The sequence below is a fragment of the Solea senegalensis genome, linkage group LG9, assembly GCF_019176455.1.
Source record: "Solea senegalensis isolate Sse05_10M linkage group LG9, IFAPA_SoseM_1, whole genome shotgun sequence".
Classification (NCBI taxonomy): domain Eukaryota; kingdom Metazoa; phylum Chordata; class Actinopteri; order Pleuronectiformes; family Soleidae; genus Solea; species Solea senegalensis.
This window is the reverse complement of record NC_058029.1, coordinates 17,288,269-17,303,411: the sequence shown is the minus strand read 5'-3', so window position 1 is coordinate 17,303,411 and position 15,143 is coordinate 17,288,269. Positions and strand designations below refer to the sequence as shown.

General features: G+C 39.2%; 3 protein-coding genes across 5 annotated transcripts in view; 2 read left to right on the top strand and 1 right to left on the bottom strand.

The window, feature by feature from the left end:
* Positions 1–1,528: 1,528 nt before the first annotated feature.
* On the top strand, positions 1,529–3,937 carry LOC122774536 (peptide YY-like). 2 transcript variants are annotated; one of them, XM_044033920.1, is made up of 4 exons: positions 1,529–1,674; positions 1,795–1,984; positions 2,068–2,157; positions 2,623–3,937. In XM_044033920.1, coding segments are annotated over exons 1-4 (306 nt in total). In that variant the 5' UTR covers positions 1,529–1,673; the 3' UTR covers positions 2,648–3,937. The 2 variants fall into 2 exon arrangements, with proteins under 2 accessions (XP_043889855.1, XP_043889854.1); XM_044033919.1 differs by having other exon boundaries at positions 2,617–3,937.
* Positions 3,938–4,189: 252 nt separating this feature from the next.
* pals2a (protein associated with LIN7 2, MAGUK p55 family member a) lies at positions 4,190–13,504 on the top strand. The gene is made up of 14 exons (XM_044033916.1): positions 4,190–4,347; positions 5,850–5,927; positions 6,368–6,447; positions 7,238–7,356; positions 8,226–8,378; positions 8,985–9,134; positions 9,372–9,599; positions 10,465–10,596; positions 10,683–10,785; positions 10,892–10,963; positions 11,080–11,241; positions 11,508–11,710; positions 11,801–11,929; positions 12,018–13,504. Exons 3-14 carry the CDS (start codon positions 6,417–6,419, stop codon positions 12,192–12,194), a joined length of 1,659 nt encoding a protein of 552 aa, XP_043889851.1. The 5' UTR covers positions 4,190–4,347; positions 5,850–5,927; positions 6,368–6,416; the 3' UTR covers positions 12,195–13,504.
* Positions 13,505–13,556: 52 nt separating this feature from the next.
* The window catches only part of gsdmeb (gasdermin Eb), a 6,614-nt gene continuing 5,027 nt past the window's right edge, over positions 13,557–15,143 (bottom strand). For both annotated transcript variants that reach the window (XM_044033917.1, XM_044033918.1), the window contains exons 10-11: positions 14,086–14,367; positions 13,557–13,745 (exon numbers count right to left, since the gene is read on the bottom strand). In XM_044033917.1, the coding sequence (XP_043889852.1) occupies positions 14,140–14,367 (228 nt within the window). In that variant the 3' untranslated portion in view covers positions 13,557–13,745; positions 14,086–14,139. The remainder of the gene's footprint in view (positions 13,746–14,085; positions 14,368–15,143) is intronic.

The following is a 15,143-nucleotide window of genomic DNA, read 5'->3' as shown; positions in this document are numbered from 1 at the left end:
ATTGTTTTGGAAAGGTGCTGTGTGCTTTGATGCAAAGTATTTAAATGAGATACTTAATCATTCTCCGAATTACACATCCATTATTTCGCAAGTAAAACTGATGAATGATTCTTCATTATGCAAAACTCCAACTACTAATTCTTGGAGTTTCCAGTAATTCTCCAGTAATTTTGCACCAACAGTATGGTGTGGGAGTGACTGTAGGATGAGCATTGATCAATATGATTTTATTTAACGTAAACACCTAGTTCCAGTGTACAACGTTAGACAGAAAGTTTTTTTGTCGTACTTTCACTGCAAAGTCTGTGCCGTTGTACTGTCACATGACTGCTGCAGGAAACGACACAACCGATCAACTGTCTGTTGAGTGCTCTTCAAAGAAAGTAGTTGTCATTAAAATCCATCTTGCCATTAAGTGGGTGAAAGCTTTTTGTGCCCTCTATCAAGTGGAATTGAAAGTCTTAGGTGTTTGCGCCAATTTACTGTTCTTTTTGTGTGGTTGTTTTGAGGCTTCGCTCGCTGCTCTGGTCTCGTTGTTTTGTCGTCGTCACCCAGTGGAGTTTCAAGTACAGCTGTCAGGCTAACATTGCATTTATTCAGATTAGATTTATAGTATTTACATTGACAAAAGTTCTTCCTTTGATTTCTAACATCTGGATCATATATTTCAGGTCACTGATGCATAATTAAATGAATGAAAACCACTTTTTCTTAATGAACACGCCCCCTCTGTACATCTATTGTATCTGAACGATCATCTGGGGCATCGTCACATATTTGAACTTAATGTGAAAACAGCAGACCACCGTTAGCCACTTCGAGTTGTGCATCATCAGTTTTAATGAATCCTGTTGTGCTGTTTGTGACTCTTAAAAGTGGACTGGCTAAATTAAGTTTTAGACTCGCTTGACCAGAGATGCTCTTCTCTATTCTCCAAACCTGTTACCATGTTAAATCAATGATGTGGGTTTATGTGCAATTAAATGCATTTACATCGTAATGAATGTTATTTAACATACATATCTGTGGTGGTGTAAATGAGGATGAACGTCATCTAAGCACACATTAAATCTTCATTAAATGTCTGCTGCAGCTGATGGTAATCCTGCTAATAAATCCAGAGTCTCTGCTCTGTAATCTGCTCATCCAGTTAATTTTAAACTAGGTTGCTTTGTTGCTGGGGAAGTGCAGAAACCACATAATCACATTGACAATGGGTGGACATCACATAGTGTTACTTCCCGTGTTTGTACATAGAAAATATCACCTCCCATAAGGCCATTCCTGCACCTTCTTAGACATAATAATAATTCTGCATAAAACAGTTAGTAGTATATTATAATCATCAACAACACTTGTATAAATCTGATGCCACATGTTTTGGTCTTCTTCACCACTTGTGTAACAAAGTACCTCCCATCAATTTCACTGCCCTGCCATCAAAGACTACTAAACTAATGAAGCAGAAGATGTCTCTCAAGAGCTCCCTAAAAGTGAATGAAACTACCCTCCCTCCCCACGCGACTGTATAAAACTGGGGCAGTGTTAGGAATCTGACAGAGGTGCCTTGAACCACGGGAAAACCAACAGCAGCAGTGTCAAGTGTCACGTCGCGGTGTAAGACACATTTTCTTGACAGTTTTTCATTGAAAATCCTCATTTTTTTGATTGACAGTAAGTATTTGTGTATGTTTTACAGATTATGAACTTTAGGGGCATCAGTACGATCATCAGTCTTGACTTCTGATTTTGCTATTGGGACAAAATATGTATTTTGATTATTCATTTTCCCAGTGATCCAGGAATCGCTCAGAACAGGGATGTTGCTGGGTATACTGGCTCTCTGCCTGATGGCTTGTATCCACTCTGGCACAAACGCATATCCAGCCAAGCCTGCCAGTCCCCGGGAAGGGGCACCACCTGAGGACCTTGACAAGTATTATTCTGCACTAAGACACTACATCAATCTCATTACAAGACAGAGGTTAGTGCTTGACTTTCTAAAAAATGTTATATGTTAAGGAAATGGCACGCTGAGATGTAGTGACACGCTTTTATTGTGCGTAGGTATGGGAAAAGAGACACTCCAGACACAGTGTTTTCAGATGTGATGGTGAGGGAAAGCACAGAGAACATTCCAGGATTTAACTATGTCAGGTAAATTATTTCATCATCATCATCATCATCATTATTATTATTATTATTATTATTATTTATAATGTTGCTATTGTATGTAAGTTGTTGTAGCACGACCCTGGCTTTATTAAACCTGGAGTATAACCCTAATAATGTTTTTTGTAAACCTTAATTTTGAAAAATATCTCCTGTGATAAAGGTCTGTTGCACCAAGTTCATTCAAAACATGCTTGAGCATTACATACACGAGTTTAACTAATTTACTAATATATACGACTAACTTTCAGCCAACCCAAATACCAATGATAACAAAATCTGACAGACATAAAAACAACAAGCATGTGATATTGAGTTGAGAAAACTGTAATTCATAATGACTTTTAGGTGGTGATATTGGATTCTGTATGTATGTATGGACAAGACACATCTTGCATAGGTTTTAATGTTAATCTGAAACTCACGTTGTTTGACTTCTTTAAGTTACAGATATAATGAGCTGCCATTGTGGTGATCCTGCTGGAGCTGTCATACTGAGGCCGACTGCGACAAAGATCCTGCCTGTCTCTTACGGACATGAAATTAACTTGTGCTGCATGGAATAAACCTTGCATAATCGTATTAGTGTGGTGTGTAATGTTGCCAGTGCTGCAATTCAACTCATTTGGGTCTTGCAGGACTAACTAAATTAGATAGTGTAGTTTCTTTAGTGTTGGTCTGTTGAACAAGGTCGTGTGTCAGTCACTTGATGACTAACAGTGCTCTCTACTGGTGCACTGGCATCTTCACCCGCAATACATCACGTCTCATGTTTGCTGCTGATATTTCATTGAGGTGGGGTAAAAGGGTCCTGGATAAATTAGAAGCAAATCACTGAATATAACACTGAATATTTGGTCAACTCACATGGTTCAATTTACCATAACTACTGAGGAAGATTCATTTCAGCTGAACCACTAGGTGAGGTGAACAGAGTATAACTTCAATGATTTGTCCCACTAATTAATGTCTTGTATAACATGTGGTGGGTGTAGCCCACAATTCCTTACATACTGTATGTTGTTTGTTTGACTTGGGGGCAGAAACATGTGGTTGCAGGTGTTTTGCCTAAATGTGCTTTTATTGTGCCAGGACACTCTTGCAAAAGAGATTTTTAGTTTTAATGACTTGTATTCCTAGTTATATAAAAGTTAAACAGTTTGTCATTAGCAGAAGAGTATTTTGTTTTTATTCTCCACTGACAGTGAATATTGACAGACATTCAATAAAGCATTTTAACCCAACAACCCTGGTGACTGGTCAAATTTAAAAGGGTTGAGTCATGAGATTTTTTTTTATACATAAATATATTTTATATACGACGCTCATGTGGATAGATGGATAATTTACATAAACATATACAGTATCTTCACTGGTTCAATTATTAAAAGTAACATTCATAGTTATAGAGATTGCAGCATAAATACTAAGTATTATCTTATTTAGTGTAGTGGTCCCTTATATTATACAGTATGTGTTTATGTTTTTATGGTACAGGTGGTCTTGTATGGTGTGTGTTTGGCTGTGTTGAGGATGTACTGTTTGGCAAGTTGAAATACCAGCAGACAAATACAAATGACACTTAGGTCATATATTGTGTATCATTGCCACCTACCACTCACTACCATTCACAGCAAAAAAAAATAAAATAAAAATACAGCATTTTTATGTGTCACTCCCAGGAATCTCTTAGATTGTACCGTTTGTTGTCAATGAAATTGGATTTTCGCTTTTGCTGTTTGGTGTAATAAAATTAAAGCTTTTAATCCAGTCAGGTCTAAATTAATTGTCATCTGTTATTTGTCTCCATATGAAAAGTTTGTGAAACACTGCAGTAAAGTGTCCGAACCAGGCAGAGACGGCCACTGAGGTTTAAACCCGTGGTGGGTCGTTGTGTCAGACAGATAAACACAGTTTAATAAAACAACAAATGCAGTTTGTTTACTTTCTAATTCATTAATTTTCTTGTGCCTTTGGGCTTTCAATAACATGTGTAGGTGGGCTGGATGGAATTCTAAGAGCTAGAAACCTGAACGAGAGAGAGCGCGTGTGTGTGTGTGGACGGGCGCTGAGGGAAGAGGCGCAGTCACACTGACTGACTCCCTGGGAAAAACTGGAAAACTTTGAAATGAAGGAAAACATGAAAGCGTGACTGGAGTATACTGTGTTACTTAGGTAAAGTATCATTACTTAGTTTCTCTGGACAGTTGAGCGACAACACGGGACCCGGTAGTCTATCGGCTCAGCTAGCCTAAGCTAGCTTAGTTTGAGCCACATTTACAGATAGCTACTCATTGGCTAAATAACTGGTCTTGTCGCCAACTGTAACTAGTAACTTGTGTTTTGTAAGAAAACGGGCTATTTTTGTGAAGTTGCGCGTTTCTGTGCTGTTTGTCACACTGAAAGACGCCTCGCACGTGTTAGCGCTTACTAGTGTTAACTATTATTAGCAATGCTAACTTGTCCTCACTGCGCTACAAACTAGCAACGTTTAGCCGTAACTTGGCTCGGGACAGAAACAAGGTGGATTTAATGGTTATATTGTATTCGACATCACACAACTACAGTACACAAAACCTCAATTAATATTATTTAATTAGTATTTTCTTTGGGTAATTGTGCGCTACTGGCCAGTTGTCATGTTTGGAAGTGGCTACACGTGCGCGTGCAGACGTAATGACAGTATTTATTAACCTCATCTGAGGTTAAAACTTGTTCTTGTTGATCTTGAGATCTTGTTAAAACTAGTTTTCACTAACATTTCACCACCACGTGCACCGAGAGCTCACCTCCCACCAGACCGCTCCTCAATTCAGACCTTATGCCTCCACCCTTTTGAGTGCTGCTGTTTTTTTTGTTTGTTTTTTTGATTTTAAAAAAGGGACAATACACATTCATAGACATAAGTATACGATACGTATGTAAAAGTGTCGGATTAGAAAGCAGAAACCTGGTTTACATTCGTAGTCCCTTTTGGCAGGTGCTAAAAGACAAAGAAAACAACATAAAACAAAAACAATAGCTCCATTCATTGAGACCCGGCTTTTAATTTTCCAACTAATGATGAATCTTGTTGCTCACGTATTATCTGACAGTACATACCTTGTATTGCTGCACAATATTAAGAAAACATGCAATATGTTATACCATTGTTGAATACTATGATTATAGTTTTACTTGCAGTAAATAAATAGTATATTGTGTAAATGTTTCTGTTTTTGGTTTCCTGCATGTATAATACAGTCTAAATATACATAGCAAACAAAGCATGAATAGCCTTTGTTGAAGTGTAGTTTTTTTTTGTTCATTACATTTTTCTTCTTAAACAAAATGTCCCCTATACATTGATTCTGTAGTTACAGCCTAGAATTTTGATCCTTTAAATCCACACAAAACACTCTACATTCACTCCTTTCTTGGGCCTGATCAGACTTGAGGTAGTTTGTTGAGTCTTTTTAAACAGAGATTGGTCATGTGACTGACTTGGATAATGAGAATGGCTGCATTACAACACCACTGAATGAACAGGAAGTTCCTGTGCAATGAAAGCACTCTTGGGGTGGAGAGAAGCTCAACAGCATGTGCTGCCTTTATCTGTTCTGTACCCAGGAGGAATTTTAGACAATTATATCAAATAATGTGTTTTTTTGATCCCCCTTTATCTCTGTGGTTTAAAGGTTTCACATGAGTGTTTTGTAGAAAACATGGGGCTCCGTGTCGGAGTGGTGCACTGATGATTTGAATGCAGTTTGTAGGTGAGTTCTTTTTATGTTTGCCCTTTGATTTTGTGTGTTGATCAGGAGTTTGTTAAATCTTTCGGACATATGGTGTTTTACTGCTTGGATTTTAGAGTTAAACAAGGTGGATCTATGCTCAAAATGTCCATGCTAATATTTGTCCACCCATCCACCAGGGGAATTGCAGAACCGTTTCTGTCTCTGTTGGGACAGCATGTTTGTACAGTGAGTTCTCCGGGGCAACACTGTGTGGAGAAGGCACAACCTTTAGCCAGAGGGAGAGAAGAATAATTTTGAATCATTTGATAGTCGCATTGTCAGTCCCTTAATTCACATGTTTGCGTACATTAACAAGTGTAAAACAATAGTTTTGTCCCATTTTGTATCACTGGTCTTTTATATCTACATGAGTTATGTAGCAAAACATGTTTTTGTTTTGTTCAAATTTCTCTCTGTAGGTTTCCTACCTCCTGCAAAACATTTTGCCGTCGTGAGCTGAGGAAAAACATGACTGTGGCCAATGCAAAGTCTGGCTCAGGTAAGTTGTCACCGGCAAAAACCCTCACTAGTATTGTGCACAGTTGTCTGTTGCAATGTTGTTTGCAAAATTTTGACATTTGATTACCATTTGAACAGTGCTGTGTCGACTGCCCAGAAATAGTTATGTGGGTGTGTTCCCCATTGCCAAAGAACACTCATATTGTCCCCCTGTCAAATACAATAACAATTCTTTGTTATTCTTCTCAGAAATAAAAACTTATTTTCAACACATTGCTTTGTTCAACAATCAAATGTTAACATTTGTTTCTATGAACATATCAGGCCGGTAATATAATATAAAAAAATAAAAGCTTATTTTCTCTAAAAGAAAACACACCACACGTCCTATTTTAATGGGAAAAGATAGAAAATAATATTTTGTGAAATGTTAGTTTAGACCAGTGTATAATAATACTATTAAAGATATGTCATGCTTTTTAGGCAGACCCAGTTAAAATGATGTGTCTTGCTGTGTGTGTGCTCAGCCTCCACAAGGCAGTTCTGTTAGTTGAACAATTCCTTTGTGACTCTCTGTGCTTGTTGCTGCCTGCATTGGAAATTAGGGATTCTCCGTGAATTAGCCCATTGATTGGCTCTCCAGTTTGTTGTTCTTTCCTTGTAAGCTATGCTTTTTTTTTTTTTTCTATTTGCTTGGAATATTAATTATTTGCATTTTAGCGGCATTTGTTTGACACTATTATCACATTTCTGCCTGCATTCATAAAGGAGAATATTCCAAGCTGAAAGAGGTGTGGTTGGGAATTCTGAGACCAGTCTCTTTTTTTCAGCAATGCAGCAGGTATTGGACAATCTTAAAGGCCTGCCATCGGGCACGGAAGCCAAAGATATCGACCTCATCTTCCTCAGAGGCATCATGGAGAGTCCCATCGTCCGCTCCCTTGCAAAGGTAATGCAAATTCAAACTCCTGCTACTCCTGTGCTCTGTCACATTACACACACACACACACACACTTGCACAGAGTCATGATCTCATAAGTTGGTCAGTAAGTTGTAGCTATAAATGAAATGAGCAAATGTCACTGAGGACATGAAGGTTTATACATTGTCGGACAGAATACACTGTATTCTAGTTCAACCAGGTAGTCAATGCTGTATCATGCATGGGCTAGAGTGTGGTGGGAAATGGAAGGAGGACATAAAAGAAACATGAAGCAAAATCCCCATGCTGATTGAGAATCGATTAATGTATTAATTGTTGTTCGATACAACTCCTCTAGTTTTGTTTTAAAAAATGTAATTGAACACATGACATTAACAAAGCGTGACAGTGATGATCTAATGGTTTACATAAAAGAAAGTGCAAATTGAGGCCATCAGGTTCAACTACTATATGTATAAATAGAATGATTTCTATGGAGAACAAGTCTCAAAGACATGACTTGTCCTCATTTCACATAGAGCACTGCTTTCCCAACGATGTTTGATTATTTTCTGGTACATGGGCACATACTGTGTATAGTTTGCAGTGTATACTCGTGTGTATTTAGTCATTTGTCTGCTATATTTAGTCATTAAAGTCCTCACCTTAAAGTGCCAGATTTAGTCTAATTAATGGTTATTATGTATAATGAAATTTATGAGACGTTAAGCTTTTTAGTTCCTTTTGTGATGTTCTTTTTTTTTTAATTATTGTAAACAATTAGCTCAAAGTCGTAGATATGTGTTGTCTTAGTTGGTATTTGTAACTTCATTTCTTCAACACTATTTTGTTAGGTAAAAAAATCTTGCATCATTGTCTTCTTTGTGTGTATGTAGGCTCATGAGTGTCTCGAAGACGTTAAGTTAAAAGCCGTGCGGGACGAAAATGTTAAGCTGGTCACAGAAATCCTGGAGTTCCTCAACAACCTGCCAGAAAAAGATGCTGCTGCTGCAGAGCTTGCCAAAATCCTTCAGGAGCCTCACTTCATGGTATTATTTGGACTCATTCCGCTTGAACACAATTGTTACCGGGTTTGAATGAGGATACATAGACCAGATATATGTAGAATGAAAAATCTATGTTGTGTTCATTCTGTGAGAATGGATGTCAGGGTTGTTTTTTCCTCTAACCATTGCCCAGTTTTCTCTGAAGTGCCTGTGAAGGAGCTTTGGTTTTTTTTGTCACCCTTTTATATTCTCAACCACTTGCAAACAGCAGCATGGGAGGGTGGGGGTGTATTTCCTCGAGCCAATAGCAGGCTGAGTTATGTGGGTAAAGTATGGGGGAGAAGACTGTGTCATCTACTATTTCAGTAAATCTTTACATTTGTTAAGAGTTTGTAGTCTGTGACCAGTGCAACCTACTTTGTGGCTGCTCAGGTAAGAACAAGACTGTTTTTTATCTACTCTGTTTAACAGTTAGTCCACTGGCAGTACACACATGAAGGGATATTTGCAGTGAAGTGATTGATATTCTAACCTTTGTTGATGAATGTTTAAATTGCATGTGTGCAAGTGCCAGTCATTATGTATCTTGGTGACTGTCTTTTTTCTGTTTCCCTTTCCCTCCCACTCTCCTTCTCCAATCTGTCTCAGTCTCTGATAGAGGCTCACGACACTGTGGCTGCTAAGTGCTATGAAATGCCCCAAGATGAGGTGAACAGCAATACCTTGTTGACTAGTTCACTAATGCCAGCTGATGCTGTCAGGATGATTGGTATCCAGAAGAAAGCTGGAGAGCCACTGGTGAGTTTGTCAAGCATTTATATCAACAACAGCTCTACAGAGGATACATGTTATCGCTCCTGTTTGGCCTTTATTATTGAGTGACTCAGTCTTATGAAGCACCTTAGCATAAGAGAGTTTTCTTTCCTGCAGCTACCACACAGAGAAAGCCTTTGAATCATCAATCATCATCAATCTATGATGTATAAAGGGCAGATGTAAGGTAGTTTTGACAGTGACGGTGTTAATCTCTTTCAGGGAGTGACTTTCCGCGTGGAAGGGGGAGACATGGTGATCGCACGGATCCTGCACGGCAGTTCGATTGACAGGCAGGGCATGCTGCACACTGGTGACATAATCCGTGAGGTGAACGGTCGTGAGGTCGGCAGCAACCCCCATGAACTCCAGGAGCTGCTGATGGACTGCAGTGGGAGCATCACACTCAAGGTCCTGCCCAGCTACAGAGACACGCCGGCACCACCACAGGTGAGGAAGAGAGAGACATGCTGCATATCCAGCATTTTATTCTGCGGGGGAGTCAATAATTCTACAGCACTTAAGACCGTTCAGGACCTGTACCTGTCAGTGACTGGATGAGGGCTTCCTGACCTGGCCCATCTTAGACAGTATGGCTCATGAAAATCGAGTTCTCGTGGGGTCTATTAATAACACCCCACACACTATCTGGGTATACACATCTCTATTCACTGCAGCACCCACCCCACCCTCCCCTTCTTACTGTAACAGGCACACACAGCAGCTGACACTGAGGAGCAGTATTTAGGGTTGTGCCACACACTGACCTTTGTGCAGGGGAGGATCATATTATCTCATTCTTCTGTTTGCTTAACGTACAGTATTTGTTGGGTTTCAAGTCACAGTAAGAAATATAACTTGTGAGTGAGGCCTGCAATGTTGAAAAAAACCAAAAACCCTATGTGATTATTCTGCCAGAAAACCTTATTTAGAACATGCAGTTTTTTTCTTCCTCACTGCTTTCATTAATTTCATGGGTGAACCTTTCTTAGTTGCATCTGCTCTGCACTCATCCACATCTTTCCGCCTACTGACTGTGACAGCTAGAAATTAAATTTATAGATTAAAACACCCATACTAAATAAATATAACATTTCAAAATCAACAAAAAGTGGTTTGTTCTACGGCCACATTACTGAGTATGCTAAAGTTGAACATGTTAATGACAGCTGAGTCATCCTCCGTTGTCAGAATGATATAATCTGTACCGATTGTATGATATGCTGCATAAAAAATGACATTATTGTGTTCCTTGGATCATTCTATCTCAGTGTATTTTAACTTTATCATATGTTGTCCTCACTCTGAACTGTAGGTTTATGTGAAGTCACATTTCAACTACAACCCGACCACAGACAACCTGATCCCCTGCAAAGAGGCAGGTCTGGCCTTCTCCAGGGGAGACATTCTTCATGTAGTAAACAAGGAGGACCCCAACTGGTGGCAGGTGACACTTGTGCCCTGTGATTGTGAACCAAGCTGAAACTTGGTCGAGAACTATTTTGGCTAACGTTAACCTCTCAACTTCCGCAGGCGTGCAAAGTCGTTGGTGGAGCCACTGGTCTCATCCCCAGTCAGTTTTTGGAGGAGAAGAGGAAAGCTTTTGTGAGAAGAGACTGGGACATTTCTGGTTCTGGTCAGTCATGTTCTCTCCTGCACGTCATAATATCACATACTCCCTGTTATGTGTCATCTTGTGGCTTAAGCATGTGGTGACGTGACATTTTGTATATGTGGCTCAGGAATGCTCTGTGGAACTGGAACTGCAAGGAAAAAGAAGAAAAAAACCATGTACCTGACTTCCAAGAATGCTGGTATGTGTCACCGCTGATTCTAGTTTTCTCACATAAGAAATGGTTTGACAGTGTTGTATAATTAGTGCATGGATGACAGTATAATGTTAATTAAGCCTGTGCATTACTTTGAACAGAGTTTGACCGCTATGAGCTACAGATCTATGAGGAAGTAGCCAAGATGCCACCGTTTCAGAGGAAAACCCTCATTCTGATTGGAGCCCAGGGAGTTGGGAGGCGGAGCCTAAAGAACAGACTTATTGTCGTGAATCCTCTGAGATATGGCACCACTATACCTTGTGAGTGTTCAAGACAGCTGAGGTGATTTAATTGTCTTTATTTAAAGGTCCATTGTGTAAAAGTTGTCTGTTTGTCCATCCAGGCTGCTGTAGAAATTACTATACAAAAGCCAAACATTTTTTGATTTTTACAGTGATTAAACACACAAACACTTACACATAGATATTCAATATCTTCCAATAAACTCTCCTAAATTTTACACACATGGACCTTTAAAAACCTCGCTGCCGGGTTACATGTCACACTTCTCTTCTTTAACTTTCAGTCACATCACGACGTCCCAGAGAAGAGGAGAAAGACGGCCAGAACTACAGATTTGTTACACGGGAAGAGATGGAGAAGGATATCAAGGAGAGCCGGTACCTGGAGCACGGGGAGTATGACGGTAACCTTTATGGCACCAGGATCGACTCGATCCACGAAGTGGTGGGTTTGGGTCGGACCTGCATCCTAGACGTCAATCCTCAGGTGAAATGAAGATGCACACAAACTTGACGTATAGATTACCTTTTCCTGAAGATTTGATTTTGACATTTGTATTGTTGTTCTTTTGTTCAGGCCTTGAAATTGTTAAAGACATCTGAGTTTATGCCATATGTGGTGTTTATTGCTGCTCCTGAACTGGACACACTACGGGCTATGCACAAAGCTGTAGTAGATGCTGGACTTACTACCAAACTACTAACGGTAAGTTTTGAGTGGATCACTGATGGGTTAGGGTTAACTGTTGTTGCCTCCATCATCATCATAACAGTTAAATCTGTTTCTGTACCAGGAGAACGATTTGAAGAAGACTGTGGATGAGAGTGCCAGGATCCGCCGTGCATACAGTCACTACTTTGACCTGACTATTGTTAATGACAATCTGGACAAAGCCTTTGACAAGCTTCAGGAGGATGTAGAGAGATTATTCCTAGAGCCACAGTGGGTTCCGGTCAGCTGGGTGTACTGAATTACTGCCCTCTGCTGGACAACCAAGGTTGTTGGAGCTGCTAGGTCTGGGATGAAACAGGACATCACCCTGTACTGCACACAGAGATTAAGTGTTGGACATCAGCCCTGGGTGAATGTGGGTCTTGCACAAAGCTGCATCAGAGTCACTTTGATTGAAATGCCAGAATCCTTTACAGCACACTATGCAAATGACACCACAGGAAGTGTACTTAATGGTAAAATAATTTAGCTCTCTCTTCAGATGGATTGGGAGACAAATACTGGCCACAGTGTCAGGCTGTTTTTGTTTTTGTTTTTTTTAAATGCAAAAGTAGTTTTTGTTTCCAATTTGCATCTGTATGTAAGATAAGGTAAAGTGTATTTATTATGTTAAAAGCAGGAGTGTTCGCTCATTAAAAAGGATGATACCTCAGTGTTACAGTTTACAGTGCTTATGCCGCCAGTGTCATCTCATGTGTCACTACAAACTTGTCATTCATGTAAAACCGTGTCATCTACAGTACTGTGCAAAAGTCTGGGGGAACAACCTGCTTTGTGGCTTATGTCTGTCAAATTCTGTGATCATTGGCATTTGGATTAGAATGATGTGATTGCAAGTTGGTCTCCTTTAACTCGTACAACATGTGTACGTAATGCTCAAGCATGTCTTGAATAAACCTGGTGTAATAGACTTTACAGTAGACATGAATAGTACTAGGTTTTACCAATAACATTGATTAGGGTGCCACTCCAGATTTAACAAGGTCAGTGTTGTGCTATTGTCATACTAAATACTTGACACTTTAACCTGTAGAAGCTGGGTTTTTTCCCCTCTGAAAAATGTATTTTAAAAGTATAAGTACCCTGTATTTTCTTGATGTGTTCCAATAAAGTGATTGAGAAATAATTCTACTGTATGGTCATTATAGCATTGCTGAAACAACAAATGTAATGTTGGCCTCAGACTTTTGCACAGTTTCATATCAAAGACTCTCGTGAAGGCTTTCTGTAAATGGGAAATGTCATGTACAGCAAGGAATACTGAGTTTCACACATCTGGATAATAATGCATGTCTTTGACCGATAGACCAGTTAATAGTGTGGTGCTGTGTTTGTGTTTGCAAGAAAAACTTTCCACAGGACTCTTGAGCGTGGTACTGCATCTCAGTGAACATCCCCTTTGATGTGACATTACTAAAAACTAAACATTTTAAATAATATTCATATGTTCTTATTATAAAAGGTATATTTTACAAGATTTCAGAAAAGATGTATTTTCAGATGTGAAATCAAATTTCTCGTGTTTTCTAAACATGCTGCTTAAACAACTGCTTTGGTTTTGTTTCTTTTTGGCAGAGACAAATGTATTGAGTTGTTACCATATGTTACCAAGCTGCTTCATCACAACAAGTGTTGATAAAGTCATGTTTTTATTTTTGCATCAGAGAAAAATACACATTTGTGCATGTTTTTTTACAGTGAGGTTTGTTGTTGGCATATAAAACAGGGCTAATGAGTCCTTCATGTCTTTGGGGGACAGTGGTGTGAGAGAGTCTCATGGATATCTCACCTAACAACACAACAGAGGAGAATAATCATTAGAAACAATTAGCAGCCACTAGAATGACGTGCATATAATTTTACATCATAATATAGCCACAGAGTATTCTTGGTTCTGATTGTTCTGAAGTTTAAGCATTAGGAAGGCATTATTATTTATTAAACATTCAAAGATTATAACCATTTAATTGCATTTTTCCTATAAAAACGGTCCAAATTTCACCTGCTTATCAAAATCTTTACTTCACTGATTGTCTGTTTAGAGGCATTAACTGACTAATCGTTTCACGATCAGTATCATACAGTAAAATAAAACGTGTTCTAAATTATTCGATAAATAATCTGATTACCTCATCAGTGTGGTATCTGATTATCTGATGTTGCTGGTGGTTATAAAGTCATCTTCAGCTCAAACACAGAGGGGCCAGTGAGGCGAGACCTCGGACAGCGATACACAGGACCAGAGGAAGGTGTCCCGGTTCTGGGTTTATTTCTGTCCTCACTGTGTCCCCGTCTCTCCCAAGGGACACATTAGAAGAGGCAAACAGATGTGCAGCCTGTTCATAGACGTCCTCCGTCAGCAGGTCTGCACTGCCGAGCAGTAACTCTCCTTTTCCTGATACACACTGTACCTGGAACAGACCAAGGTAACAAGCAGCTAAATCACTGTGATGCATCCTTAAACACTAAAAAAAAAAGAAGACTAGAAAATTCCGTGGCGAAATTTTGAGCGTGGCTGCTGTTCTTGCTGCCAATGTCCTCGGGTGCAGGACTTGTGCTGGTAAAGGAGTAACATTTGGGTGGATTGAACCTTTAAAACTTGAAGTATTTAGACAAAGTGGTATTTTGGTGGAATCACCCTTTAAAAGAGACTGACTCTGAAGCTGTGAGGATCCAAACTGGGCTGGGTTGTGATCATTTCATCAATCGTCTCCAATCATGTATATGTGGAATTTTTATCGCCATGGTTGCTCAAACGCTTAGAAAAGTAATAGTCCGCCCTTCTCGATCAAACCGCAAGTTTTGATATAGGATGTAATATAGTGTGAGGGTTATCTCAAAACTGTCAAACTATGACATTTTTGTCAAATTTTAGACAACATACTAAACTATGACATTTTTGTCAACTTTTGGACGACATATGACATTTTTGTTCATAGTTAGTCAAGACCTGCTAACCACTACGCCACCATGCCACTCTTCAAGTAAAATGTCATAGTTTAGTATGTCGTCCAAAATTTGACAAAAATGTCACTGTAAAGTATGCTGTCCAAAATCAGTCAAAAAAGTAATTGTATAGTATGTCGTCCAAAATCAGTCAAAAAAGTCATAGTTGTGTATGTCGTCCAAAATCAGTCAAAAAGCTCATAGTATAGCATGTGGTCCAAAATCAGTCAAAAAGTTATAG

Bases quoted from the DNA above. Each gene is read 5' to 3' on its own strand.
- LOC122774536 (XM_044033919.1), top strand. The intron at 1,985-2,067 runs GTTAGTGCTTGA...TATTGTGCGTAG, and splicing joins AATCTCATTACAAGACAGAG to GTATGGGAAAAGAGACACTC. The intron at 2,158-2,616 runs GTAAATTATTTC...GACTTCTTTAAG, and splicing joins CCAGGATTTAACTATGTCAG to TTACAGATATAATGAGCTGC.
- pals2a (XM_044033916.1), top strand. From the start codon at position 6,417: ATGACTGTGGCCAATGCAAAGTCTGGCTCAG. The intron at 10,786-10,891 runs GTCAGTCATGTT...TATGTGGCTCAG, and splicing joins CTGGGACATTTCTGGTTCTG to GAATGCTCTGTGGAACTGGA. The intron at 11,711-11,800 runs GTGAAATGAAGA...TCTTTTGTTCAG, and splicing joins TCCTAGACGTCAATCCTCAG to GCCTTGAAATTGTTAAAGAC.